This window comes from Aquarana catesbeiana, linkage group LG04 (assembly GCF_042186555.1).
Source record: "Aquarana catesbeiana isolate 2022-GZ linkage group LG04, ASM4218655v1, whole genome shotgun sequence".
Classification (NCBI taxonomy): domain Eukaryota; kingdom Metazoa; phylum Chordata; class Amphibia; order Anura; family Ranidae; genus Aquarana; species Aquarana catesbeiana.
In genome coordinates, this window is record NC_133327.1 from 303,595,317 (window position 1) to 303,622,817 (window position 27,501).

A 27,501-nucleotide genomic window follows, 5' to 3' on the forward strand; every position below is an offset into this window, starting at 1 on the left:
CATCCTTTACCTTTTGTACCACCACCCTCTCTCTTTAGAATGTAAGCTCTACAAGCAGGGCCCTCCTGTACCTTCTGTATTGAACTGTACAGTAATTGTGCTGTCCCCCCCTCTACATTGTAAAGCGCTGCGTAAACTCTCGGCGCTATAAAATTGTGAATAATAAATAATAATAATAATAATAATAATAATAATAATAATAATAATAATTAAAAAAAATACATAGCTTACCTTTACAGGGATCCACAGGTGTTCCGTGCATCTCTGTGCAGGCAGTCCCATTGATGTTATTTGGGATGTAGCACCTGCATGAACAGAGCCGTTGCTCCCAATTTTACATCCATGTATGTCCGCTTGCATGTGCCTGAGCTCACACTGTCTGCGTTCGGGGTCCCACACAGATGTCAGATTGGGAACAGCAGCTATGCCCGTGCAGCCGTTGCATCCAAATTTACAGAAATGGGACTGCCTATATTACCTGTGCAGGTAAACATGACCCTCCATGGGCGTACACTTTAATATGCTACATGGGAACGATGCTTTAGTAGTAATTTAGCAGGAATTTTGTAAGTTACATTGTGTTTATGTGTACTACGATTTTAGTGTATTTTTAGTGAAAATAGCGATTTCATGAACATTTGCGCAATTATTGCGGGGCCCAAAAAAAGCTGAATTTTTTTTTATTTTACAGGTAATATGCTTTCAAAAAAAGGTCTAGTTTGAGGGGGTCTTTTCAAATTCTGAAAGCTGCAAGTTCAAAAATGGCAACCCCTGGTATTTTAGCGTAAATGTTTTTATTTACAGTTTTGTGTACCTTCAGTTTTCACCATTTCACAAAAAGGTGCAATAAAAAAAAAAAAAAAAAAAAAAAATTAAATTACAAATATTTGTTATTTATTAACTCAATACAGTTTTAACTTTTGCCATGTATGAATCCACTATTAATGACTTTTAGTGGAAAATATTGGTTTTGATAAACAGATGCGCAAATATCGCAGTGCCTTAAAAATCAGTAGCACCTTCTTTTTTATTCTACTGCCTATGTGCTTTCAGAAAATATAGGGTTGGGGGGGAATCTTTTACAAATTCTGAAAGCTGTAAGTGAAAAAAGGAAAACCCCCAGATTTTTAAATAAATGTTTGCGTACGTCTGATTTTCACTGTTTCTCAAAAAAAAGGGGCAATTTAAAATTTACAAATATATTTGTTATTTATTAACTCAATACAGGTTACGCTATTATATTTAGTAGCGTTAAAACAAACTGCCGCAGAAGCTGTGAGCTTGTTAAAAGTAGAACTACAGGCAAAAAACTTCCACCCACCCCAAACAATCTGGATAGAGCAAGGGAGGGTTATAACCCCTGCCAGATTTTTTTTTTTTTTTTTTTTTTTTTTTTTTATGCCATCTGTGTCCCATTGCAAATATTTCCCTACACTTCCTGTCCCATAGCCAGGAAGAGAGAGCAAATCCCTGCAAATTAAGGGAATTCCTTGGGAACCCCCAGGTCACCAGAACTAGTGTCCCCATGGAAGGTTTCCCCTCTATTACATTTCTGAGGATACCCAAAATTTTGAATTATCTTTTACTTTCACTTTCAATGATAATGGTAAACAGGACAAATAACTAGGGTGAATCTCCCCAGCAGGGGCACGGACAGCAATGGCGCAAGAAGATTTGCCTCTAGTTATTCTTTAGCAATCTGTTCAGCCAGTTGCAGCTTTTATGTAAAAGTGATAGAGTGGCTATATATAGATCCACCTGATCACTTTTAAAGGACTGTAAAGGTAATTCACAGAAAAAGGGTGGGCCATACACATTTCGATCTTCGATCAGTTCAGCGGGAACAAGCTGAGATTTAAAAACAGTTAATGGCCAGGCTGAATGTACGATCAACTTGGGTGCAACCAGCCTGCCAGATTCGCTTTCGATTATCGCTAGCGGCCGCTATAACCAGCTTCCCCCACTCACTTCCTACCGCCAGGAGAAGAGAATTGCCGATTCCCCCGTCAGCACTGTCTGTGCTGACAGGGGAATCGTGCAAATTTTGCTCAGTGTATAGCCGACCTTCCGCTTGATCGGTTTTAGCAAAGGGTGGAAGAGACAATAGGGATATAATATAGGGATATAATAGATCGATGAGGTCTACATAAATAGAACCGGTTGTCTGTGAATGCCATCACATAGGGGGCTTGCTGCGATAGGAAAAGGAATAAAAAAAAAAAAAAAACCCACCACACACACACTGTATAAAATAATAAAATAAACAAAAAATTTAAAGCAACCCTATCGCCCTGCGCACACAAGCAATTGCAATTGTGGTCAAAGGGCACCCATGTGTATGTAAACATCAACTGCACAACACATATTGCCACATATAGATATTAGGTATTGAAGTAAACAATCGATTTAGGAGGGGAAAAAAAAAGAATTTTAAAGGCCATTATTTGCGGTTAACTCTAAATTGGTGACCTGTAAAGGCTTGTCTGTAAGGATGGGACAACTTTTGGTATCAGTGTTTTTCATCATTACACGAGTGCATACAATTTGAAGGCTTGAAATGTTTGGTATATATTTATTTTATTCTTCAGGGTCTCTGCTTTCAGAAAATATATTGTTTTAAGCAATATAAAAAAAAAAAAAAAAAAAAAAAAGGAAAAAAGGGGAAGAAGAAGAATGCAAAAAATACAAATTGCTCAAATAGCGAAGAAAGTTCCTTTTTTCAAGACTAACACAGGCAACTGTTGAGTGCTGTAAACAGTTCTTGTATAAGAAAAAATGCTTGTCAGTCTCAGATACGGAACATTACTGACCACCAGCTATAAATTTAAAGTTTTGACATTCCATACAACTAATGGATTTACAGATAATGGATCCTGGATGCTATGAGAGGAGTCAAAAACAGGACTTCAATAGCTACATACATTAGATTAGCACTTATAAAAGTAGAGGTAGGGACAAACAAAATGACCAGGTCTACCGTTCTAAAAAAAATAAGATAATCATTGAATATATTTTAATATTTAATTGAGTTATATATAAATTTCACACACAACAAAAATGTACCTTAAATGTGCCATTTTCGTTCTTCATAAAAGAGACAAGGAAAATATCCACAGGCAGCAGAGCAGAGGTGATCAGAGCAATAGCAAGTGAACATATTGCTGTAATAGTTGAAATCACTTCACTCTCTTGACGACTTTGATACTTTCGAACATAAATCCAGCAAAAAACCAAAATAGCCTATTAAAAAAAAAAAAAAACACAAACAGTAAAAAACAAAAAATTACCACAAAATTTCAAAAATGATCAGTTTAAAAAAAACAAAAAAAAAAAAAAACAAACACACTTAAAAACTGCATTCACTTTATTAATAATCATTAAAGCGGAGTTCCAGTCAAACTTCTGCTTATCAGCTTCTCCCCCCGCTCCCCCTCCGATGCTACATTTGACACCTTTCAGTTGGGGGGGGGGGTTGGGTTCGGAAACGGGTACCTGTTTTTTGACAGGTACCGTACACCCCACTTCTAGAAGCCGGGGCCGCGGCTTGGTCTATCGGAAGTCCGGCCCCCTCCTCCTTCTTCCGCCGCTGGACCAATTAGAAAGTGCAGCGCCGGTTTCCTTTACTAGGATTGGCGGCGGCTGCACCCAATAGCCGACCTGAAGATCGGCTGGGGTGCCAATATTGCGGGCTCCGTGGACAAGCAAGTCCATATATTAAAATTCAGCAGCTTCAGTATTCGTAGCTGCTGATTTTTAATTTTTCATGGGGGGGCTGGACCTCCTCTTTAAAAACACCATCCATATACTGCAATAGTAGATACTGTGGGAGCAAGGAAACACAGTCAACTTTCCTACACAAAAATTGGATAAAACAATGCTTTTCCAGGAGGTTAATGGTCAGAAACAGCCTTTGACAAATCTTCTTAAACTGATCAACAGATTTTTATTTTGGGCAGGTATGTTTTTTTTGCACACTGCTTTTTTTAGCATGCTTTTAATGACCAATGTTTATACCGGTGGTTTCTTGGAAGCTACAGTCTGCTATTTCCGTTTTTTTTAGAAAGCCACATTTTAGCATTTACGTGAACAAATAGATAACAAACATCATTACATGCATTTACTACCCTCTAGGAAATCAGAAAAAAACTGTAGCTAATAAACACCCATGTGTAGGTATTTATTCACTAATGGAGTGGAACCTGTTTAGTAATTTACAGCCTTTTAGTGTAATAACGTCCATAGACGTACATATGAAGTCTAAACTCTTACCTGAAATCAGCTGGTTGTTAGTTATTTTTCTGGGAGAATCTTTCCTAACAATGTACATGCCAGAGAGTACCTATGAATTTCTCTTAAAAACACTCCACAGTTAAAGTTATAGAGTGGCTCTATACCTAGTTGTGAAAATACATTGTGGATTAGGACATAGATCTGCAATGGTCATTAGATAATTAAGACACAGCTCTATCCCTCACCTCACTCCTTAAGGGTCCTTTCACAATGGGGCGGTTTGCAGGCGCTATTGCGGTAACAATAGCGCCTGCAAATCGACCCGAAAGTGCCGCTGCTTTCATTCCAGTGTGAAAGCCCCGAGGGCTTTCACACTGGAGCGATGCGCTGGCAGGACGGTAAAAAAAAGTCCTGCTAGCAGCATCTTCGGAGCGGTGAAGGAGCAGAGTGTATACCGCTCCTGCCCATTGAAATCAATGGGACGGCGCGGCTATACCTATGCAGAGGCGCTTTGCGATGGTTTTTAACCATTTCTCGGCCGCTAGCGGGGGGTAAGACCGCCCGCTAGCGGCCGCATACCGACGGTAAAGCGCCGCTTACAATAGCGGCGCTTTACCGCCGATGCCCGTCCCAGTGTGAAAGGGCCCTTAAGTGGAAATTCACTCTCTCAATCAACTCTGACTATTCTTAATCCTTTTGCTGCTAGCATAGGTAAATAGATATGAAAGTATATCGTATTTACTTGTTTTACCTTTTTTTTACATTTTTATCCCAGAAGTCTTCAAGAGAGGAGGAGGAGGGGCTTCCTCAGCTAAAACACTTCCTCCTGCTTTCATGCCTTAGCTAAGGGCAGATGGATCCCAATTAGTAAATCCTACATGAATCATCAGCCCTTACTCATGATGGCTGAGGCTAGAAGTGCTAGGGTGGTATTTTTCAACAAAATAGCATGGAGGGATGGATGAATGGGGGAGTTTGCTTTGAATAATAAAAATGAATCAAATGGCATGTTTGGTGCTCAGATGCAGTATACTGCATACTGCTACTCCACTTTAAAAGAAAAATGTACTAAACTACAACAATTCTTGCTGCAAAGAAGGCCCCATAATGTGCCAGATCTGTATTGTCACGTGTCCTGCAATTACTGCTTTAATAGTGAAAATCTACTAAAGTATTCTAGCCTCCTGGTTAAAAAGGGGGTGGGAGAGGAGAAAGTACACCCCCCTCTCGTATTCCAACGGGTAGCTTTTCGTGCCTAGTTTGACCTATTGCAAGGCTGGGACACAAAAACTGTCAGGATGCAGACAGATACAGTCAAGATACTGGAATAATTAGGGTATTGAATGGTACCTACCATCTAGCAGAGTATAAATTGTATATATATATCTATATACTGTATTTATTATTACACACATATACACTCAAAAGAAAAAAAAAAAAAAAAGCCGAGTTAGATTTACCGGTAACTCCTTTTCTGAGAGTCTTCCAGGACAGCCCATGAGACCTTGGGCTCCTCCTACCAGGACAGGAAAAACGTTACCCCCACCAGATAAAAGGGCGGTCCTTCAGGCCCATGTCAGTCTTCTCAAGAACCGTAGGACCCTGCAAAACATATGCATAATACACATAACTTCAGACAAAACCGGGAGGGAATCCGTCTGTCCTGGAAGACTCTCAGAAAAGGAGTTACCGGTAAGTCTAACTCAGCTTTTCTCCAAGCGTCTTCCAGGACAGCCCATGAGACAATGAGCCAGAACTTACTAGTCTAGGGAGGGACAACTGCCTGAAGGACCTTACGACCAAACGCCTGCTCCTGAGCCGATAGGAGATCCAGGCGATAAGGTTTAATGAAGGTCAATTAACGACCATGTGGCAGCCCGGCAAATTTGTTCCGGTGAGGTACCAGGCCTCTCAGCCCAAGACGTATACAAGGCTCTAGTTGAGTGCGCAGTAACAAAAAGGTGTAGGAACCTCCCTAATTTTGTAAGCTTCAGAGATGGCTTGCTTTATCCATCTAGCCAATGTGGCTTTAGATGCACTATTCCCCTTGTGGACTCCAGAAAAGAGGACAAATAAGGCATCAGTTTTCCTAAAGGTCTTGGTGACCTCAAGATAGACTAAGAGAATCCTTCTTACATCTAGAAAACTAAAAGTTCTTTCTAGGTCACCCTGTGGCGAGCTACAAAAGGTTGGCAGTACAATGTCCTGAGATAAGTGGAATGTACTTGCCACCTTGGGCAATAAACCTGGATCGGTTCGTAAAACAACTCGATCCTCAAAAATCATGAGGAAGGGCTCCCTTACTGATAGGGCCTGCAACTCACTTACCCTACGAGCTGAAGTAACAGCTATAAGGAACATAGTCTTTAATGTAAGTAACTTAACTGAAATACTTCTCAGAGGCTCAAACAGAAATTCTACCAGAGTTTGAAGTACTAGGGACGGATCCAAAGTTGGACAACTTCTCACCATTACTGGTCTGGCCCTAGAGATAGATTTGAAAAATCTGGCTATAGTGGGATTTTCCAGGAGAGAAAACTGGAGGAACACACTAATAGCTGCCGTCTGTACCTTTAAGGTACTAACTGAAAGACCTTTGTCGACACCCTATTGGAAAAATTCCAAAATAGACAGAATATCATGAGTTAATCTTTCATTTTCAGATAACCATGAGTTAAACCTTTTCCAAACTTTGGAATATATGGTTCTAGTAATCGGCTTCCTACAATTAATGAGAGTCTTGACTACCTTGTCAGAGAACCCCTGGGCGTTCAGTATCTTTTCTTCAGGTACCAGGCTGTCAAGTTTAAGGAAACCACCTGAGGGTGCGATACTGGACCCTACAATAATAAGTCCTCTCTTTTCGGAGGACTCCGCGGAGGCTCCGAATCCAGAGACTCTAGCAGGGAAAACCATGGCCTCTTGGGCCAAAATGGGGCGATTAGAATGAGATCAGTCTCCTCTAGCAGAAACTTCCAGAGGACTTCTGGGATCAGTCTGATTGGCGGGAAGGCATAACATAGGCCTGGAGGCAACGGGTTTGCCAGAGCATCGATCCCCAAGGCTCGGTCTGCCGGGTTCATGGAAAAGAATATCTCTGTCTTGCGGTTGTTTCGGTTTGCGAACAAATCTGCTACGGGATAACCCTATCTCCTGGTGAGGTCTGCAAAGACTTCGGGATAAAAAGGGACCAGTTGTCTCGGTCTATCCTGTGACGGCTGAGATAATCTGCCAGGCAATTGTTTGTCCCCTTCAGGTGTACAGCCGAAATTGAAGCTAGATTCCCCTCTGCCCATGAAAGGATCTCCTGGGCAATGGACTGAAGCATCCGGCTTCTCGTGCCACCCTGCTTGTTGATGTACGCGACTGTCGCGATATTGTCTGACAGAATTTGGAGGTTGTGACCCTTGATCTCCATCTGAAAAGACTGCAGGGCTCTCTGGACTGCAAGCAGCTCTCTTTGATTGGATGAGGCCCTTGCCTCCTTTGAGGACCACTCTCCCTGTGCTACTACATTGCTGAGGTGGGCCCCCCATCCCCAGGAACTCGCATTCGTGGTAATTCTTCAGGATATGGGAAAAGACCACGGGAGACCTCCTGTTAGGTGCTGGCCAGTTTACCACCACAGGCTACTTTTTATCCTGGCGGGAAGCCGGATCCTTGACTCCAGGGACCTTACGTCCCCATCCCAGTTTCGCAATACAAATATTTGTAACGGAGACTCGCCCATGGTACTGCGGGAAAACATGAGGTCATAAGACCCACTGCCCTGGACACCTGTCTCAGAGAGACTGACTGGTTGGTCTGCAATGCTGACATAGTCTGGAACACTTTGGTAATCTTCTCCTGAGGAAGAAAAACACTTTGGTTCATTGAGCAAAAATCGTAACCCAGATAAGTTACTTTCTGGGCCGGGATCAAGGATGATTATTCTTTGTTTATCAACCAGACTAGGGACTGTAAGAAGTCTGTACAGCCTGGATATCCTCCAACAGCCTCCGGTATGATTTTGCCACTATCAGGAGGTCGTCCAAGTAGGGGATAACAGTTATCGCCTTTAACCTCAGTGGAGCCAGCGCTTCCCCCAACACTTTCGTAAAGATGTGTGGGGCTGAGGAAAGACCGAAAGGGAGGACTTGAAATTGAAAATGTCGGGTCCCCATACTCGTCTTCACTGCCAATCTCAGAAACTTTTGGAAGGCTGGATGGATAGGGATGTGAAGATAAGCATCCCTTAAGTCCAACGTGGCCATAAAGCAGTTTGGGTATAATAGGTTTTTGATAGTAAAAACCGTCTCCATCCGGAAATGTTTGTATCTGATGGACTTGTTTAAAGTCCGGAGATTCAGGATAAGTCGAAAAACTTTCCCGACGGCTTTTTGACCACAAATACATGGGGATAGAATCCCTTGCCCTGCTCTGACTGTGGAACAGGAATCAGGACTTTTTGATCCAATAAGTCTCCGATCTGGAGACCCAAAGCCCTCGCTTTCTCTCAATCTTGTGGAGGAAAGGTGACCAACAATCTTTTTTATGGTTGGTGAACAAACTCCAGCCTGTACCCATTGGTCACTAGGTCCGGGATGAAGGGGCTCGAAGTGACTGCTGCCCACTGTGGGATGAAGGCCCTCAATCTTACTCCCTCCGGGGAACACAAGTCACTGTGGCTTGGCGGGTTGTTGAGAAGGGTTAGTAAATAATAAATGTAGCGCTATGTGTACAATTATAAATACAAAGTGCAAATCCCTAAAATAAATAAATACTACATATAAATGAATAGTCCATAAAATGAAAAAAATGAAGAAATAAAACATGAAAAACTCTTCTTGTGATCAGTGTATCCACACAATTCCCCCACAGTGATTGCTCGTCCTCAAAAGGAGCACACACCACCACCAGTAAAAATGCGCGCTCACCTCCCAGATGAGTCAAAACTCATATGCGGATCTCCCCACAAGCTCTTTGCTCTCACTTAAACTTGTATACGGAGAACACTATGGTCTCTATACTTATTATTTACATGTCCTGAACTCATGGAATCTTGAGCCAAGCTGGGAGATGATCCACTGCTTTGGATATTAATAAGCGGAGTTACCATTAAGAAAAGAGCCATCTGGATTACCCACCATTGATTGGGAAGAGGAAGTGAGAGCAAAGAGCTCGTGGGGAGATCCGCATATGAGTTTTGACTCATCTGGGAGGTGAGCGCGCATTTTTACTGGTGGTGGTGTGCACTCCTTTTGAGGACGAACAATCACTGTGGGGGAATTGTGTGAATACACTGATCACAAGAAGAGTTTTTCATGTTTTATTTCTTCATTTTTTCATTTTATGGACTATTCATTTATATGTAGGATTTATTTATTTTAGAGATTTGCACTTTTTATTTATAATTTTACACATAGCGCTACATTATTTACTATCCATTTTGAAATGAGTGTGGTGTACCACTTGGAATGTTTAACAGCTGTGCATGTTTATTATTAGGTTATCTTATTTAACCCTTTCATGACTAAGCCTATTTTTGAAATTTGGTGTTTACAAGTTAAAATCCGTATTTTTTGCTAGAAAATTACTTAAAACCCCCAAACATTATATATATTTTTTTAGAAGAAAGTCTAAAGAATAAAATGGCGATTGTTGCAATATTTTTTATCACACGGTATTTGTGCAGCGGTGTTTTAAACGCAAATTTTTGGAAAAGTGACACTTTCATGAATTTTAAAAAATCCAAACAGTAAAGTTACCCCAATTTTTTTGTATAATGTGAAAGATGATGTTACGCCGAGTAAATAGATACCAAACATGTCACCCTTTATAATTGCACGCACTCGTGGAATGGCGACGAACTACGGTACCTATGAATTTCCATAGGCAACGCTTTAAAAATTTTTTACGGTTACCAGGTTTGAGCTACAGAGGAGGTCTAGGGCTAGAATTATTGCTCTCGCTCTGACGATCGCGGCGATACCTCACATGTGTGGTTTGAACACCGTTTACATATGCGGGCGCGACTTCCGTATGCGTTTTCTTCGCTGCGCGAGCTCGCGGGGACGGGGGCGCTTTAAAAAATTTTTTTTTTTTTTTTATTTATTTATTTTATTTATTTTTGTACTTTTATAAATTGTGTTTAAAAATTTTTTTTTTTTTTTTACTTTTATTGCTGTCACAAGCAATGTAAACATCCCTTGTGACAGTAATATGTGGTGACAGGTACTCTTTATGGAGGGATGGGGGGTCTAAAAGACCCCCCATCCCTCCTTTACACTTCAAAGTATTCAGATCGCCGAAAACGGCGATTCTGAATACTGTGTACTTTTTTAAATTCGGCGCCATTGGCAGCCGAGTAAACGGGAAGTGACGTCATGACGTCGCTTCCGCGTTTACAATTAGAAGGCTGGAACGAAGCCGCTCACAGCTTCGTTCCAGCCCGCCCCCAGCCGCCGGAGATTCCCGAATGGACACCGGGCCTCCCGATCGCACGGGAGGCCCGGTAACAGCGGCGGGAGGCGGCGGGAGGGGGGGGATGTCCCCTCCCGCTCCTCCGGTATAACAACCGAGCGGCTTTTAGCCGCATCGGTTGTTATATTCGGGTAGCCGATCGCCCGCTGAAAACAATGGTACCGGGATGATGCCTGCAGCTGCGGGCATCATCCCGGTATAACCCCGGAAAGCCGAGGACGCATATGTGCGTTCGGTCGGCGGGAAGGGGTTAAACATCACAATATTTTTTTCTTGTGGCGCTGATTGTTTCATCTTATAATTTATATGTTGAGGAGGGTTAAACAGCACTCCCCCTTTGCCTCTGCCTTTGTGCCCAGTCCAGTGTTTTTTCGGCCTGCTGTTCATTTCTCTAGGACTCTGTTGCCTGCCTTAGCCACGAAAAAAATTTTCTGGCTGTTGGGATTCTCTTTTTCTCTGGAAACGCCTTTTTCTTATCAGCCGTGCATTCCAGTGCCTCCTGCAGTCCTGGGCCAAATAAATGATCGCCTGTTAAGGGAAGCCCACAAAGGCGTAATTTGGAGGCTGGGTCCCCTGACCAGGTTTTAAGCCAGAGGCTTCTCCTGGCCGAGTTCACTAAAGCCAAAATCCTGGACGACATTCTTAGCAACTCTGCGGAAGAATCCGCCAAAAACCCTACTGCCGGAAAGAGGAGAGGAAAAGACTTCAAAATCTGCTCTCTCGAGGTACCAGCTGACAGGTATGACTGAATCTGAGCCAACCAAACCTCCAGATTTCTGGCCACACAAGTGGAGGCCAGAGCTGGTTTCAGGTTCCCAACCGCTGAGTCCCAGGCTCTGTGGAGAAGGATATCCCCCCTCTTGTCCATCGGATCCTTAAGCGTGCCCATATCATCGAACGCTAGGTCCGAATTTTTTGAAACCTTTGAAAGAGGTGCGTCCAGCTTCGGTTTTTTATTCCATGGCTGCGCAGTGTCCTCATCAAAAGGGAACCTTCTTTTTAGGTTGCTAGAGAAGAATGGTTGTCTCTCCGGGTTATCCCATTCCAGTTTAATAGTATCAACCAATGAACTATGGACTGGAAAAACTCTAGGTTTTTTCTTATGCAATCCTTTATACATAGGATCGTGTTTGGATAACTGAACCTCCTCCTCTTTCAATTCAAGGGTGGTATAGATAGCCTTTAAACAAGTCATCCACATCCTCTACAGATAACTTAAATCTCAAGCCTCGAGTGGATTCTCTATCCCTGGGCTCTATATCTGACCCTGATTCTTTAGGGGAAGAACGGGTAGATCTGACCTCAGCCTCAGAGTCTTCACTCTCTGCCTGCTGCGGAGTGCTGACTGAATCTCTCTGTGTGGAGGGACCCTCTGCTGGGGTCTGGAGCTTGTCAAAAAGCGTTCTAAAGGAACTAAAGGTGGACGCAAGCTCGTCCCTAACAGAGGTTAGCATTTTCTGACAAGAGGCAACCGGGTCATCCTTTACAAGGCCATCTATACAGCTGCGACAAACGGCTTTGCTCCACGAGGAGCTCAATTTGTTTGCGCACACCGCACATTTCTTTTTAGGTGGCTGTGCTTGAGTCTTGTCTTGGTCTGTAGGACAAAAAGATAAGTGAGCCATAATGAGACTCACAGCCACCCTGCCACTCCGAACCACCACGTGCAGGAGGGAGGAAATGTGTCCCCTTAACCCACTACAACAGAGAGGGGAGGGGGAGAGAACGCTCACAGGGAAAGCAAGAGAGTGACATAACACTTCAGGCTTACCTGTGAGGTGCTGTTGTTGGGCGCATCAACTGCCTGTGTAGGAACTGCAGATTGATCCATCATGCCCCTTTCTGGCTTTCCACAGCCTGGCTGCTTTTACCAGAAGACACCAGCGGTCAGTGGCTCCTGTTCGCGCCATTTAAGGAGACTGGAACCGGTGTCTCCAGCGCCCGGCGATGACGTCATATGCCCCGGAAGTGACCTGCTTTCAGCACTTCCTATGGGCCAGCTTGGAGTGCAGAAGCTCCGGCCCCTACTTGAGCGCCGCAGCTTCCTGCTTCTCCTCACACAACGAGCCACGCTGCCTGTGAGGAGAGGATACCGCTACTTTCATAAGAAAAGCGCTATGGGAGCTGACACCATGCCGGTCCTGGCCCTACAGAGCCCCTGCTCATAATACCTAGGGACCAGGTTCCAGGAACATGTTACATCCGGAGGAAACACAAATAACTGACATGAGCCTGGAGGACCGCTCTTTTATTTGGTGGGGGGATAACATGCTTCCTGTCCTGGTAGGAGAAGCCCAAGGTCTCATGGGCTGTCCTGGAAGATGCTTGGAGAAAGTTTAATCACAATATGAACCGCATACTGTATATTAACCACTTAAGGACCAGCCTCGTTTTGGATTTTAGGTGTTTACATGTTTAAAACAGGTTTTTCTGCTAGAAAATTACTTAGAACCCCCAAACATTATATATGGTTTTTCTTCTAACACCCTAGAGAATAAAATGGCGGTCATTGCAATACTTTTTTTTGCACTGTATTTGCACAGCGGTCTTAAAAGCGCACTTTTTTCGGAAAAAATTCACTTTTTTGAATAAAAAAAAATAAGACAGCAGTAAAGTTAGCCCAATTTTTTTTTATATTGTGAAATATAATGTTACGCCAAGTAAATCGATACATGTCACACTTGAAAATTGCGCCCGCTTGTGGAATGGCGTCAAACTTTTACCCTCAAAAATCTCCATAGGCGACGTTTAAAAAAATTCTACAGGTTGCATATTTTGCGGTACAGAGGAGGTCTAGGGTTAGAATTATTGCTCTTGCTCTACCGGTCGCTGCGATACCCCACATGTGTGGTTTGACCACCGTTTTTACACGGTTTTAAAAAAAATAAAATAAAAAAATGGTGTCACTTTTACTCCTATTACAAGGAATGTAAACATCCCTTGTAATAGAAAAAAGCATGGCAGGACCTCTTAAATATGAGATCTGGGGTCAAAAAGACCTCAGATCTCATATTTACACTAAAATGCAATAAAAAAAAAAAAAAAAAAAGTAATTTAGAAAAATGACATTTGAAAAAATGTGCCTTTAAGAGGCGTGGACGGAAATGACGTTTTGACGTCGCTTCCGCCCAGCAGTGTCATGGAGACGAGTGAGCGCCATCTTGGCCTCACTCGCCTCCAGACAAACCACAGAAGAGGACGCAATCGCCTCCGCTGCTACCGACGGCTCCGGTAAGCAGGGGAGGGCACCGGATCGCGGCGGGAGGGGGGGGCCCTCTCCCGCCACCGATAAAAGTGATAAAAGTGATCTCGCAGCGAATCCGCCGCAGGGACCACTTTTATCTGACAGCCGGCCGCCGCACAAAAACGGGGATACCGGGGTTATGGCAGCTAGCTGCTGCCATAACAACGACATCCCCGTTCAAAGTTTGAACGTACATCGTCATGCGGCGATCTTGAAGTGGTTAAGTATATGATATATTAAAAGTGGTTGTAAACCTCAGACATGAAATATTAACAAAGCATATCCAATTATAGTGCGTAGATGTCCCAATTAAGAGCACAACGTGTCACTTCTATCTGCTGCTTCCTTCCTCCGCTATCTGCATGAATCATTTCTGACCAAGATAAAAATGGTGACGGGGAGGAACCTCCAGCAGATTGACAGTCTCGACTCTGTTCCTGTGAGCTATGTGAAGGGGGCGTTTCCTTTCCCTCCAATCAGCTCTCAGAGCTCTTCTCATTGAGCTCTGCAGAGTGTAACTTCAGCTCTCCTTCCACTTTATGACCGCTCAGACAAGCTTTATAAAAATTCTAGACTTTGAACAGATGTAGAGAAGAGAAGACCAGAGATAAACAAGTATCACCTGAGCCCAGTCACTTCACTGACTATATGCAAGGGTTTACAACCACTTTAACTAAAAAAAAAAAAAAAAAAAAGGAAGAAGGGCACACCTTTTTAGGAAAGGGTGTTATGCATACATGTCAAGAGCTTGCTTGTTTGCAAAAAAACATTCCTATATAGCAGGGCATTTTGTTTTTTAGGTGACCCTCTGGCAAGATCACTTAAGGGCCAGCGGGCGGGCTTACAGCTTTGGTCCTCTGTCTAGTATACTGTGGTGACGTTCATTCACAATAGCACATCACCGGACAAGCACCTCACAATGTACACTGATGTGAGTCCTTGTGTGCAGCATAATAAAATAAAATGGTGCAAACACAGGTTTTTGGTTCATTGTCACATTGGCAGCCTATTCTAAATAAATGGGTTGCCTTACCGCAACACATATTAATGTAAGTACTACACCCCAACAGATCATCCAGGTGTGAAGGAGCCCTAAAAACATACAAAACAAAAAGTATTTTTAAAGACTTGTAAGGATAAGAAACATCCCATGTCTTATCACCACCTGCCAGGAAAGGCAGCCCAGAAAAGCCACTGATAATATTAAGTCCTCATGCACACGGACGTTTTTACAGCTGCTTTTTTGAGCTTTTTTTGCAGCTTAAAAAGGCCTGTCTATGTTAGTCTATGGCTTCATGCCTACCTAGGCGTTTTTGAGCTGCAAGTGGCATAGGCGTTTTTAAGCTGTAAAAAAAACCCAGGACCAGTGGGTTCTGAAAGACGTTTTTCAGCTGTAAAAACGCTCTAACGCTGAAAAACGCTCAAAAACGTCATTCACCAACGTTTTTTAGCGTTTTTGATCCATTGAAAAAAAAACGCTCAAAAACGCTAACGCGGAAAAACGCTCAAAAACGCTAAAAAACGCTATTGCAAAAACGCTGAAACTGAATACTGGCGTTTTCATAACGTTTTTTTTAACAGCCTGTGTGCATGAGGGCTAATGCTTGGCAGTATTCATGAGTATGTCATCATAAGTCCTACCAGTTGGTATCATCAAAAAGTTCTTTCAGGAATTAAATTCAAAAATTGAAACTCATATAGCAGCCCTCAAATCTTCCACTCGTCTACTGGTGGAAAATGAGGGCTGGTGAGCATGGGCTGCCTGGGTGGGATGTGGAGAGAACCGCCGGCAGGTGGGGTTGAATGGGAGCTCTTCACCCAAGGGAAGAGAGCATAGAGGAAGAGGGAGGGGAGCAGGATTGTCACAGGGGAAGAGAGCGTTGAGGAAGAGGAGAGCTGGTTGGATCACAAAGCAGGGATAGCCCACTCTAACAGCTTACATTAGAATTGCCTCCGCTCGCAGTTACACACAGCCCCACCTCCTGACCCAGCTCCCGTGAGACAGAACGTTGGTCGAACACCAGTGTGGACGTGTTCTGTCTGTCACAGGCGCTGGGTCAGGGGGCAGTATGTGACTGCGAGCGAAGGCAATTCTAATGTAATCTGTTACAGCGGTCTATCCCCACCTGCAGGTCAGGCTGCGTTGAGGGGCAACAGGTCAGGCTGAGTTGATAAAGTTGTTAATATTTATTTTTGTAACTTCATTCTGCATAAAAACATTTAAGTGTCATTTCATGAGATAATTTATGAGAGTGTGTTTAGGGGCAGAATTAGGGGCAGGGTAGGATAGGGGTTTGGTGGTGCAACTGGTGGCGAGTAACCCTTAAGGCCTAGCTAGTAGCTCAGGACTTGAAATTTTGAGCCCTGATATACATTGTTTACACAGCGATACATTTCAAGCATTTCTGATTTATGGCTTACAGCTAGTGAAAACCCAAAATGCAGTATCCTAAGGATCTTGGAAAAGAAGGGGGTCTCTCTCAGGGTCCTTCCATTCTTTCTTCACTGTGTCCCGAGAGGATTCTATGGACTGGAAAACACTATGTTTAGTGTCATCTAGTCCTTGGTACATTTTATCATGATCCGACAGTTGCACCTTTTCCTCCTGGATGTCAAGGGTAGTGTAGATCGCTCTCAAAAGGTCATCCACTTCCTCCAGTGATAGTTTGTACCTAGAGGCTCAGCTATCATGTTCCTCTTCTTCCTCATCTGAATCCCTGAGGGAGGGAAGAGTACTTGTCCACTCATCCCCCGAGTCACCGACCTCTGCTGTTCTAGGAGGCGGATGCTGGGGCTCAACCTGGCCTGCCGGGCTTTGTACCAGCAAGGATTTGACCAAACTCAACGAGTTTGTAAGCTCCCATACTGAAGAACAAATCTTTGTATTACTGGGACGTTTCCTCTTCAACCAAGTCTCTAATACAGGACCTGCACATTGCCTTCTGCCATGAATCTGAGGGGGTTCTTGCAGGAAGGGCATTTCCTCTGACTTGGTGGGTTTGAATGCTTGGTTTTTCCCTAAAGCTTTTTCCTGCAATGAGAATAAATGAAAACTCACCTAAGGGTCCCTGAAAAACTTTCCTACCCTTAGTGCACAAATAGACCTCCACCAGACAAAAAGGAACAGTGCCCCGAGCAGTGCAAACCACAGCCATCAACCACCAAGTCCAGACTTGGACAGTGTGGACAGGTGCCAAGTCCTGCTGGAAAAGGAAATCAGCATTCCCATAAAGCTGGTCAGCAGAGGGAAGCATGAAGTGCTCTAGAATTTCCTGGTAGAGGGCTGCGCTGACTATGGACCAGATAAAACACAGTGGACCAACACCAGCAGGTGACATGCCTCCCCAAATCATCACCGACTGTGGAAACCTTACACTGGACCTCATGCAACTTGTATTCTGTGTCTATCCACTCTTCCTCTAGACTCTGGGACCTTAATTTCCAAATGAAATGCAAAATTTATTTTCATCCGAACAGAGGACTTTGGATCACTGGGCAACAGTCCAGTCCTTTGTCTCCTTAGCCCATGCTCCCGACGTCTCTAGTTCAGGAGTGGCTTGACCCAAGGAATGTGACAGTTGCAGCCCATGTCCTAGATACGTCTGTGTGTGGTGACTCTTGAGGCACCGACATCCGTCGTAGTCCACTCCTTGTTAATCTCCCCCAAATTCTTGAATGGCCCTTGCTTCACAATCCTTTTAAGGCTGTGATTATTCCTGGTGCTTGTGCACCTTTTTCTACCACACTTTTTCCTTCCACTGACTTTCCATTAATATACTTGGATACAGCACTCTGTGAGCAACCAGCTTCTTTAGCAATGACCTTTTGTGACTTACACTCCTTTGTGGAGGGTGTCATTGACTGTCTCCTGGACAACTGTCAAGTCAGCAGTCTTCTCCATGATTGTGTAACCTACTGAACCAGACAGAGACCATTTAAAAGGCTCAGGAAACCTTTACAGGTGTTGTGAGTTTATTAGCTGCTTAAGAGTACGACACCGTGAGGGTTAGTTACGAAAGGCAAATCCACCTTGCACTACAAGTGCAAAGTGCACTTGAAATTGCACTGAAAGTGCATTTGGAAGTGCAGTCGCTGTAAATCTGAGGGGCAGATCTGAACTGAGGGGAAGCTCTGCTGATTTTGTCATCCAATCATGTGCAAGCTAAAATGCTGTTTTTTTATTTTCCTTGTATGTCCCCCTGGGATCTACAGCGATTGCACTTCCAAGTGCACTGTGCACTTTGCACTTGTAGTGCAAAGAGGATTTGCCTTTCGTAAACAACACCCCCATGAGTCTACAATATTGAACTTTCACAATATCCTAATTTTCTGAGATACTGAATTTTGGGTTTTCACTAGCTGTACGCCATGATCAACAAAATTAAAAAAGAAAGAAAATAATTGAAATGCATCACTGTGTGTAATGAGTCTATATAAAATATATATAATAAATCTATATAAAAATAGGAGTTTCACTTTTTGAATCGAATTACTGAAATAAAATTAACTTTTGGATGATATACTCTTTTTTTTTTTTTTAGATGCATGTGTGTGCACTTTATTTTAGAATTAATAATAAAAAATAAAAAAAAAATAAAAATATATATATTATAATTATTTTTATTTTTTTGCAGCACATTTCCTGTAAATAAGTACCAATATCCAATATTACTTGTTATGCAACATTCAGAATAAACGGCATGAATTGAATGTTTTAAAATAATGAGAAATAGTCATAATTACAATATTGAAGTCCATTTAAAAAACACTGCTTATTAAAATTTTCAGCAGTATTCAAATCAATAAAGACATTTATAGCAGTCTAAAATTTAACTTGGCCTTCCTGTTTAACAATTAAAAGTCAGTTAATTCAAAAAACAGTCCATTAGCTTCAACCATGTTATTAATTTTTCTCTTGCAAGCTTTTTATGTTGTTTTAGACTATTTAATCAAACTAGATTCATGTGTGGGGACATCAAACCCACGCAGATAAGAATTTATAACCTGTTACAAAGACTGCATAGTAGAGCACCAAAACAAAAAGGTTTATGAAAATGTCCGGCTTCCAAATTACACTCTGAGTCTGGATCATCAAGCTGCAATGTGATAATGCATTCTAGTGGCATCTCAAGTGATCTTACTAGATGTTACACTCTTTGTCTACCAGAAGAAAATGTTTTATCTCCCATTAATGTCTAGATGATCTCCCTTTAACATCAGATTCACAAATCCCGCTAGGGTAAAAGAAAAATAAAAAATAAAAATAAATAAATAAAAAATTTTAAAAAGTTATATTAAAAAATAAATAAACTAATATACATTATAAAAAAAAATACCTTTATTAACTTCTAACTTTACAACGCATAATAAATGATTTTGGAGGCCCTGTGCAGTACTAAAGACAGACAACCTTTCTAAAAGTGAACAGAATTCACGCAGGAGAGGCCTTCTTACTGCAGGTTCTGGGTAGCCATTGGTGTAAACAACCTGGTTCAGGTAGTTTTTGTCACTCTTGACTTTATATACATGAAATTCAATAGGAATGCAAAAAAGGATCTCAAAGTAGCTCAGAAGGGAGTGAAAACCATCTCAAATGCAGGCATGCAGCTATTTACCAGGCTATAAAAGGCTCTTATTTGGGCCTATTTTTTGACCATATTAAAGCTGAACTATAATCACCTCCCCTCTGCCATGTTCACCCAGGCTTCTTCCAGGTTCAGGACCTTTGGCCATCTCGATTGGCCTGACGCTGGTGTACAGTCTAATGATCGCAAACAGGCAGGTAAGAAAGTTTTATTTGAGAAGAGACATAGTAGTTCTCTTCTGCAAAGAAAAGCCAGTCTGCGCATAATTTCCTTATCATTACAAAATATAGTTCAGCTTTATCAGCAAACCACTGGGGTGCAGTTGCAACTGGGTCAATAGCAACATCATATTGCAGCTCTGCAACATGCCATCTTTACGTACTTTGTTAGGTCCCTTTCACACTGAGGCTCTTTACAGGTGCTATAGCGCTAAAAATATCACCTACAAAGCACCTGTAAAGCGCCTCTCCTCTCACTCCAGTGTGAAAGCCTGAGTGCTTTCACACTGGAGAGGTGCGCTGGCAGGACGATCAAAAAAGTCATCCAAGCAGCATCTTTGAGGTGCTGTTGGAGCAGTGTATAAACTGCTTCTAAAGCACCCCTGCCCATTGAAATCAATGGGCAGCACCGGCAAAGCGGTGCGTTGCGGGCGCTTTTAACCCTTTCAGTCGTTAGCAGGGGTTAAAAGCGCCCTGCTAGCGGCCAAAAAGCACCGCAAAGACGGCGGTAAAGCGTCGATAAAAGAAGCGGGGCTTTACCGCCGAGTCCCAGGCGCTGCCAGTGTGAAAGTGCCCTTAATGAAGACCCCTTTCACACTAGGGCGGTTTGCAGGCGGCATTGCGCTAAAAATACCGCCTGCAAACCGCCCCTAAACAGCCTCCGCTGTTTGTTCAGTGTGCAAGCCCGAGGGCTTGCACACTGAAGCGGTGCGCTGGCAGGACGGTTAAAAAAGTCCCGCAAACCGCTTCTTTGGAGCGGTGTATTCACCGCTCCTAAACCGCTCCTGCCCACTGAAATCAATGGGACAGCGCGGCTATACCGCGGCTATAGCCGCACTGTACGAGTGATTTTAACCCTTTTTCGGCCGCCAGCGGGGGTTAAAACCGCACCGCTAGCGGCCGAATACAGCTGCAAGAACGACGGTACAGCAGCGCTAAAAATAGCGCTGTTGTACCGCCGACGCCCCCACCGCCCCAGTGTGAAAGGGGCCTAAGGGCTTATTCACATATTAATAAAATGCACATTAGGGTTTTTTTTTACGAAAATTGGAGAGTGCAAAATCTGGTGCAGCTCTGTATACAAACCAATCAGCTTCCAGGTTTAAATTGCCAAAGCTTAATTGAACAAGCTGAAGTTAGAATCTGATTGGTTACCGTGCACAGCTGCACCAGATGCTTAGTGCACCAGTTTTAGTAAATCTCCCCCATTGTGTTGTACAGATATATGCAATGCATTAGGGCAGTGATGGCGAACCTTGGCACCCCAGATATTTTGGAACTACATTTCCCATGATACTCAACTAAACTGCAGAGTAGAGCTGCACAATAAGCCCTCATGCACACAGGCTGTTAAAAAAACGTTATGAAAACGCCAGTATCTTTGCAGTGATTTGTTTTAACTTTTTTCAGCTTTTTTCAGCGTTTTTGCAATAGCGTTTTTTAGCGTTTTTGAGCGTTTGAGCGTTTTTCCGCGTTAGCGTTTTTGAGCGTTTTTTTTTTTTTTCAAATTTTTTTTTTTTTTTTCCCAATGGATCAAAAACGCTAAAAAACGTTGGTGAATGACGTTTTTCAGCGTTTTTCAGCTTCAGAGCGTTTTTACAGCTGAAAAACGTCTTTCAGAACCCCTGGTCCTGGGTTTTTTTTACAGCTTAAAAACGCCTATGCCACTTGCAGCTCAAAAACGCCTAGGTGGGCATGAAGCCATAGACTAACATAGACAGGCCTTTTTAAGCTGCAAAAAAAGCTCAAAAAAGCAGCTGTAAAAACGTCCGTGTGCATGAAGACTGAATCGTTAAAAGATCACAATCTCGATTCACCCCCTCTGACCATCTATATTGTGGAGTGGCCATTCTGCCAAGATTTTAACAACATTGTAAGGCCTCTTTCACACGGGGCAGATCAGTCATGATCCGCCCCGTGAACATCCGCTTGCTCAGCGGGGATAGCTCCGCCGATCCCCGCTGAGCAGGAAGATGACAGGTGCATCGCTGCACACTGTGCAGCGACGGACCTGTCAGAGCGCCGCTCTCCCCTATGGGGGGATCGGATGATGACGGTCCGTAGTGTCCGTCGTCATCCGATCCGATCCGAAAACGGAGGAAAAAGTAGGTTTTTCCTCCGTTACACTTTTCGGATCGGAGCGGGTCGGATGTCAGCGGACATGTCACCGCTGACATCCGACGCTCCATAGGGATGACTGTATGTCCGTTTTTCATCCGAAAACGGATGGATGAAAAACGGACATACGGATCATCCATGTGAAAGAGGCCTAACTCTTCCGACTTAGATCAAAGAGATAAAACTTCTGTGTGAATATGCAGGAAGTTTAACCACTTAAAGTCTAAACCTTTTTCTGACACTTGTTTCTTACACTTAAAATCTGATTTTTTTGGTAGAAAATTACTTGGAACCTCCAAACATTATATATATTTTTTTAGCAGAGACCCTGGGGAATAAAATGAGGATTGTTGCAATATTTTATGTCACACGGTATTTGCACAGTGGTCTTTCAAACGCAATATTTTGGGAAAAGTACACTTCAATGAATAAAAAAAAAAAAAACAAAACAGTAAAGTTAGCCCAATTACTTTGTTTAATGTGAAAGATGATGTTACGCCGTGAGAATCGTGAGAGAATTGTGATCTATCTTCTAAGCAAAACAATTGTGATTCTCATTTTAGCCAGAGCCGTGCAGCTCTACTGCAGAGTGTATGAGCATCATGGCAAATGTAGTTCCAAAACATCTGGGGTGCCAAGGTTCCCCATCACTGCATTAGGGCTTCCCCTTCCTTTTAAATGAGCCAACACACCACAACACAGCCAAAAGCAGCACATCACATTGCATGCTCCATGCATTTCTTTTCAGCTGTAGTGTCTGCCATTCTACTAGTGGATTGAATTGCCATTTGGAATAATGGCACCTACTGTTACTGCAGCCCATAGATGTGAATAGGCCCTTAGGCTGCTTTTACACTAGGGCGAGTGGGTGTTGATAAAACGCTGCTAGTTTTAGCGGCACTTTACCGTCGTTTTAGCTGTGCTATTCGGCCGCTAGCGGGGGCACTTTTAACCCCCGCTAGCGGCCGAATAAAGGGTTAAATGCACTCATGTAGCACCGCTGCCAAGGCGCTTTGGCAGCGGTGCCCATTCATTTCAATGGGTAGGAGTGGTGTATACACCGCTCCTTCACCGCCCCAAAGATGTTGCTTGCAGGACTTTTTTTTTTACGTCCTGCCAGTGCATCGCTCCAGTGTGAGAGCACATGGCCTTTCACACTGGGACTGCAGGGGAGGCGTTTTTCAGGCGCTATTTTTAGCCCAAAAGCACCTGAAAAACACCTCAGTGTGAAAGGGGTCTTACTGTGTTTGTTTTCTCTGGTAACTAGATCACCTTTGTCCGTTTTAGGGGATCTACATGCTCAGAATGTTTTTTGCCATTAACCTAGTTAAAGAATTGGTTTCATCATTGACCTTCAACATCTCATTCTGAATAACTCGCCCTTCTGGTTTCCTTTCTGCAGATCAGGTTGTTTTCTTTGTAACTCTGAGACCTGTAAGTCTATCTTAATTTTTACAGTTTATAAATGCATTTTTCCCTAAAAGCAGAAATAAAAGTTGAAAAACGAAAAAAAAAAAAAAAAGAAAAAAAAATGCGAACAGGCAGACTTCTTACTGCAGAGGAAAAAAAAAAAAGTGGCTTTTGAGGTTTTATTTCTGCATATAAAAGCTTGAAGAAGCTTGTTATATTTTGTGCTCTGTCTCACGTTTTTATTGAGCTCTTTCGAGCACAAGCATTTGTTTCATAAACCCTTCTAGATAGTATTTTCTTAAAGGGCTTGTAAACCTTTGTGTTTTTTTTCACTTGACTGCATCCTATGCATTAAGGTGAAAAAACACCTGGCAGTCACCAGCCCCCCAGTCCCCCCGTTTTACTTACCTAAGCCCCTTCATCCCTTCACGGGGACGCGCTGTCCCTCTCTCCACGGGATCCCGGCTCTTGATTGGATAGAATGATAGCAGTGCAGCCATTGGCTCCCGCTGCTGTCAATCAAATCCAAAGACGCATTCGTGTCTGTGGATGCAAATGCTGGGACTCAGGAGCGCGCCCACAAGGAAACCCCCCTCAGGAGAGCCAAAACAACGGTAAATCGCGCTTAAAATAGCGCCGCTTTACCGCTGACGCCCGCCTGCATGTGAAAGTAGCCCAAATGTACTTACTTTTTCCCAAATAACAAATCTGCATTGTTTTGTTAATTTAGATCACTGTTCTCTAAACTGCAGCCCTTTGCTTGCCTTTATACGGCCCTTGGGGCACTTTTCCTTCCACTGATACAAGACCCTATTCCTCGCACTGACACCAATCATGGGGCACTATTCCTTCCCATCTAATGCCAAAGATTTCTTGTTTATACTCCCACTGAAGCCAGGACAAATTTCTACTCCCAATGGCCAAATTTCTACTCCCAGTACAACCCCCCTAAAATCTGGAGGACAGTAAATAGGCCCTTTGTATAGAAAGTCTGGAGACCCCTGTTTTAGATCATGAAAATGAATACATCATGTCATTTTTATGTGCCGCATGTTCAAGTCTATCCCCTTTATCTGTAGGCACTGTTTGATACATGTTCCAACAAGTCAAAATTTCCTTATGGGGTGTACTTACTTTTTGACATGAATGTATTCTAAAGGCTCATCGATTACTCTGAAACATGTACTCCTAGCAGTGTACACAAGGGACCAGCACCTACTAAAAGTTTATTTTGCCCTCTGTAAATACATTTGGACCTAAATGACCACAGCATTCCCCACCACACAGCCACATGTAACAAAGCTGTGGGAATGCTTGTGACATCCTTGTCCCGAGACAGCAACATTGTCAAATGGCCATGTTGCCATATTAGGTGGGTAGTGCCCTAGCCGCGCCAGGCAGACTAATCATTAATTTGTTAGGAGTGACAGCTTGATTCCACATTCAGTCCAAACCCATGCTCATCCCTAGTGAACACTGTAGAGGTAGAACCAGGGCCCTGGTCAGGGAGGAATCCAAAGCCGGCGATTCCATAGGACTTCCAAACTCAGGCTTCCTTTCAGCTTTTCTCTATGAAAGTTGGCATTCTATGTCTCCGTTTCAGCCTGATGTCAGGGGCCGACGGTGTTAACTTGAAGGCCTGCGGCACATAGGCAGCAGTGTGCGTAGCAGGGTGTCATCACTACCACAGCGTTAAGTAGCCTGCGGTTAACCGATTGCCGACTGTATAACATAGATATACGGCGGCAAGGCTGCTCTGCTGTGACAGATCACATGTGAGGTACGTGATCTGGCACCTCGGGTAGGGGGCACACATGCTGCCCACGACCTGGTTGTGCTGTGATTAAACACAGCAGATGTCAATCAGCAGGTGCCAGCCAATGGGTAACCGCCGACACCGGCAGATCAATCTGGAATTTACACAGGACAGAACACTGTTTATGTAAACAAGGCAGAGCCCTGTCCTGTCAGTGGGGAAGTAATAGATTTTTTTTCCCCGCAAAGCAGGGAATAAAATCCATTACTTGCCCTAGTAAAAGCACCTCTCACAGTACACCAAAACACTGGTTTGGCACACATTTAAAGTGGTTGTAAAGGCAGAAGGTTTTTTTTATCTTAATGCATTCTATGCATTAAGATAAAAAGCCTTCTGTGTGCAACAGCCCCCCTAATACTTACCTGAGCCCAATCTCTATCCAGCGATGTTGTGCGAGAGACTCGGCTGCCTGGGACTCTCTCTCCTCATTGGCTGAGACAGCAGAGCGGCTATTGGCCCCCGCTGCTGTCAAAGACAATGAGCCAATGACGAGAGAAAAGGGGCAGGGTATTGGGAAGACTTCCCTTCACTTCCTGTCCTATAGCCAAAACAGGAAGTGAGAGGAAATCCCTGAAGATTAGGGGAATTCCTTGGGGACCCCCAGGTCATCAGAACAAGTGTCCCCACGGAAGATTTTCCCTTTATTACTTTTCTGGGGACAGTCCAAAATTTGGGATTTTCTTTTAAATTCAATGATAATAATAAACAGGACAAATAGAGAGGGTGACTCTCCCTAATGGGTACACAGACAGCAATACAAAAAAATTATAGGTGTTTTAATCCCTCTCCACTCTATCCAAAACGAAAGTAAATATTTTGCCTAAAGGACCCTTTCACACTGGGGTGCTTCTAAACTGCCAGTAAAACACTTTTGAAGAGCTTTCCATTAATTTCAATGGAGAGGGGTGTTTTTTCACCGCTCTGCCCCAGTGTGAAAGCATTTGTTGATTTTAATGAAAATAGGTTTTCATGAGCTTTTCAGGCGTTTTTTTTTTTTTTTTTAGCGTGAAAGCGCCTCAGTGTGAAAGGGGTCTTAGTTATACTTTAACCACTTCCCAGCCAGTGTCATTGGTACAGCGACAGTGCAAATTTTTAGCACTGATCACTGTATTAGTGTCATTGGTCCCAAAAAAAAAAAAAATAAGTGAGTGTCCAAATGTCTGCTGCAATATCGCAGACCCACTATAAAAGTCGTTGATTGCAGCTATTACTAGTAAAAAAAATAAATAATAATAATACATACAAATTCCAGTAAATATCCCATAGTTTGCAATGTAGACACTATAACTTTTGTGCAAACCAATCAATATTACACTTAGTGGGATTTTATTTTTTTAACCAAAAATATGTAGCAGAATACATATTAACCTAAAAATGTATGAAGAAATTAGATTTTCACTTTTTTTTTTTTTTAATATATTGGATACGTTTTATAGCAGAAGGTAAAAAAGCAAAAAAAAAAAAAAGCAAAAAAAAAAAAAGATTATAGTGCAAAAAACAAAAAACAAAAAAAAAACCCACAGAAGTGATCAAATACAACCAAAAGAAAGCTCTATTTGAGGGGAAAATGTTTTTGGGGAACAACGTCGCACTACAAGTAACGCAGTGCCGTATCGCAAAAAGTGGCCTGGTCATTAAGGGGGTAAATCTTTCAGAGGTGAAGTGGTTAATATTGTCACCTATCACAGGGACAGTAAATACTGGCAGCAGAAACAGGTCTTCCCTTAAGCTTCACCAACACTAATAAACACTTCTTTAGGTTACAGACACAAGGGTAGGCAGGGGTGTACACAACAAAAACAACACCACCACAGTCACCCTGCACTGCCCATCTGTCACGTGTCTTGTAAACACACAGCACAATCACACCACGCTGTGCCTCCTGCACTTCCTCAATGGGCGGGCACAGGAACCCTGGCACCTCCTAGCACACTGTACTGTGCCTACCAGCAAGATCACCCCGAAGATACACCATCCGATCAGCAGATCTGTGAACCCCGCCGCCATCTTCCCGCTTCCTGCTTCACCCGACAGCTGACAAACCCCGTGACAGGCACACACCACCCGCCCGCATCTGTCAGGGTAAAAAGCAAGCCACAGCAGCCAATCCACTTTCTCCCCGCCCTCTTCCTGTCTACACCGCGTCTGTTCACCATGGTTACCAGGGAACGATACAACCCTGGTGCAGTGAGCGCATGTGTGAAGAGTTCTATTCCGTGTTGGGACAGCTGCATGTAGAACTCGCTCCGTATAAAAGGCATTTTTTGTTGGAGAGTGATTTTTATTATCTGTGGGATCAGCAGATTTCCAAGGACTGTCCCTGATTTCCAAGGACTGTCCCTGATTTGGAACAAAGGCCCCCTTTCCTCCTTATTTGTCCCTCATTTTGGTCTGATCTATATAGTTGTATATAAAATG

At 43.2% G+C, this 27,501-nt stretch overlaps 1 protein-coding gene across 1 annotated transcript in view; it reads right to left on the bottom strand.

Moving 5' to 3' along the window:
• LMBRD1 (LMBR1 domain containing 1) overlaps window positions 1-27,203 on the bottom strand; it is a 393,083-nt gene extending 365,880 nt beyond the window's left edge. The window contains exons 1-2 of the mRNA XM_073626738.1: window positions 27,031-27,203; window positions 3,064-3,240 (exon numbers count right to left, since the gene is read on the bottom strand). Coding sequence (XP_073482839.1) covers window positions 3,064-3,240; window positions 27,031-27,090 — 237 coding nt within the window. The 5' untranslated portion in view covers window positions 27,091-27,203. The remainder of the gene's footprint in view (window positions 1-3,063; window positions 3,241-27,030) is intronic.
• Between the last annotated feature and the right edge of the window lie 298 nt (window positions 27,204-27,501).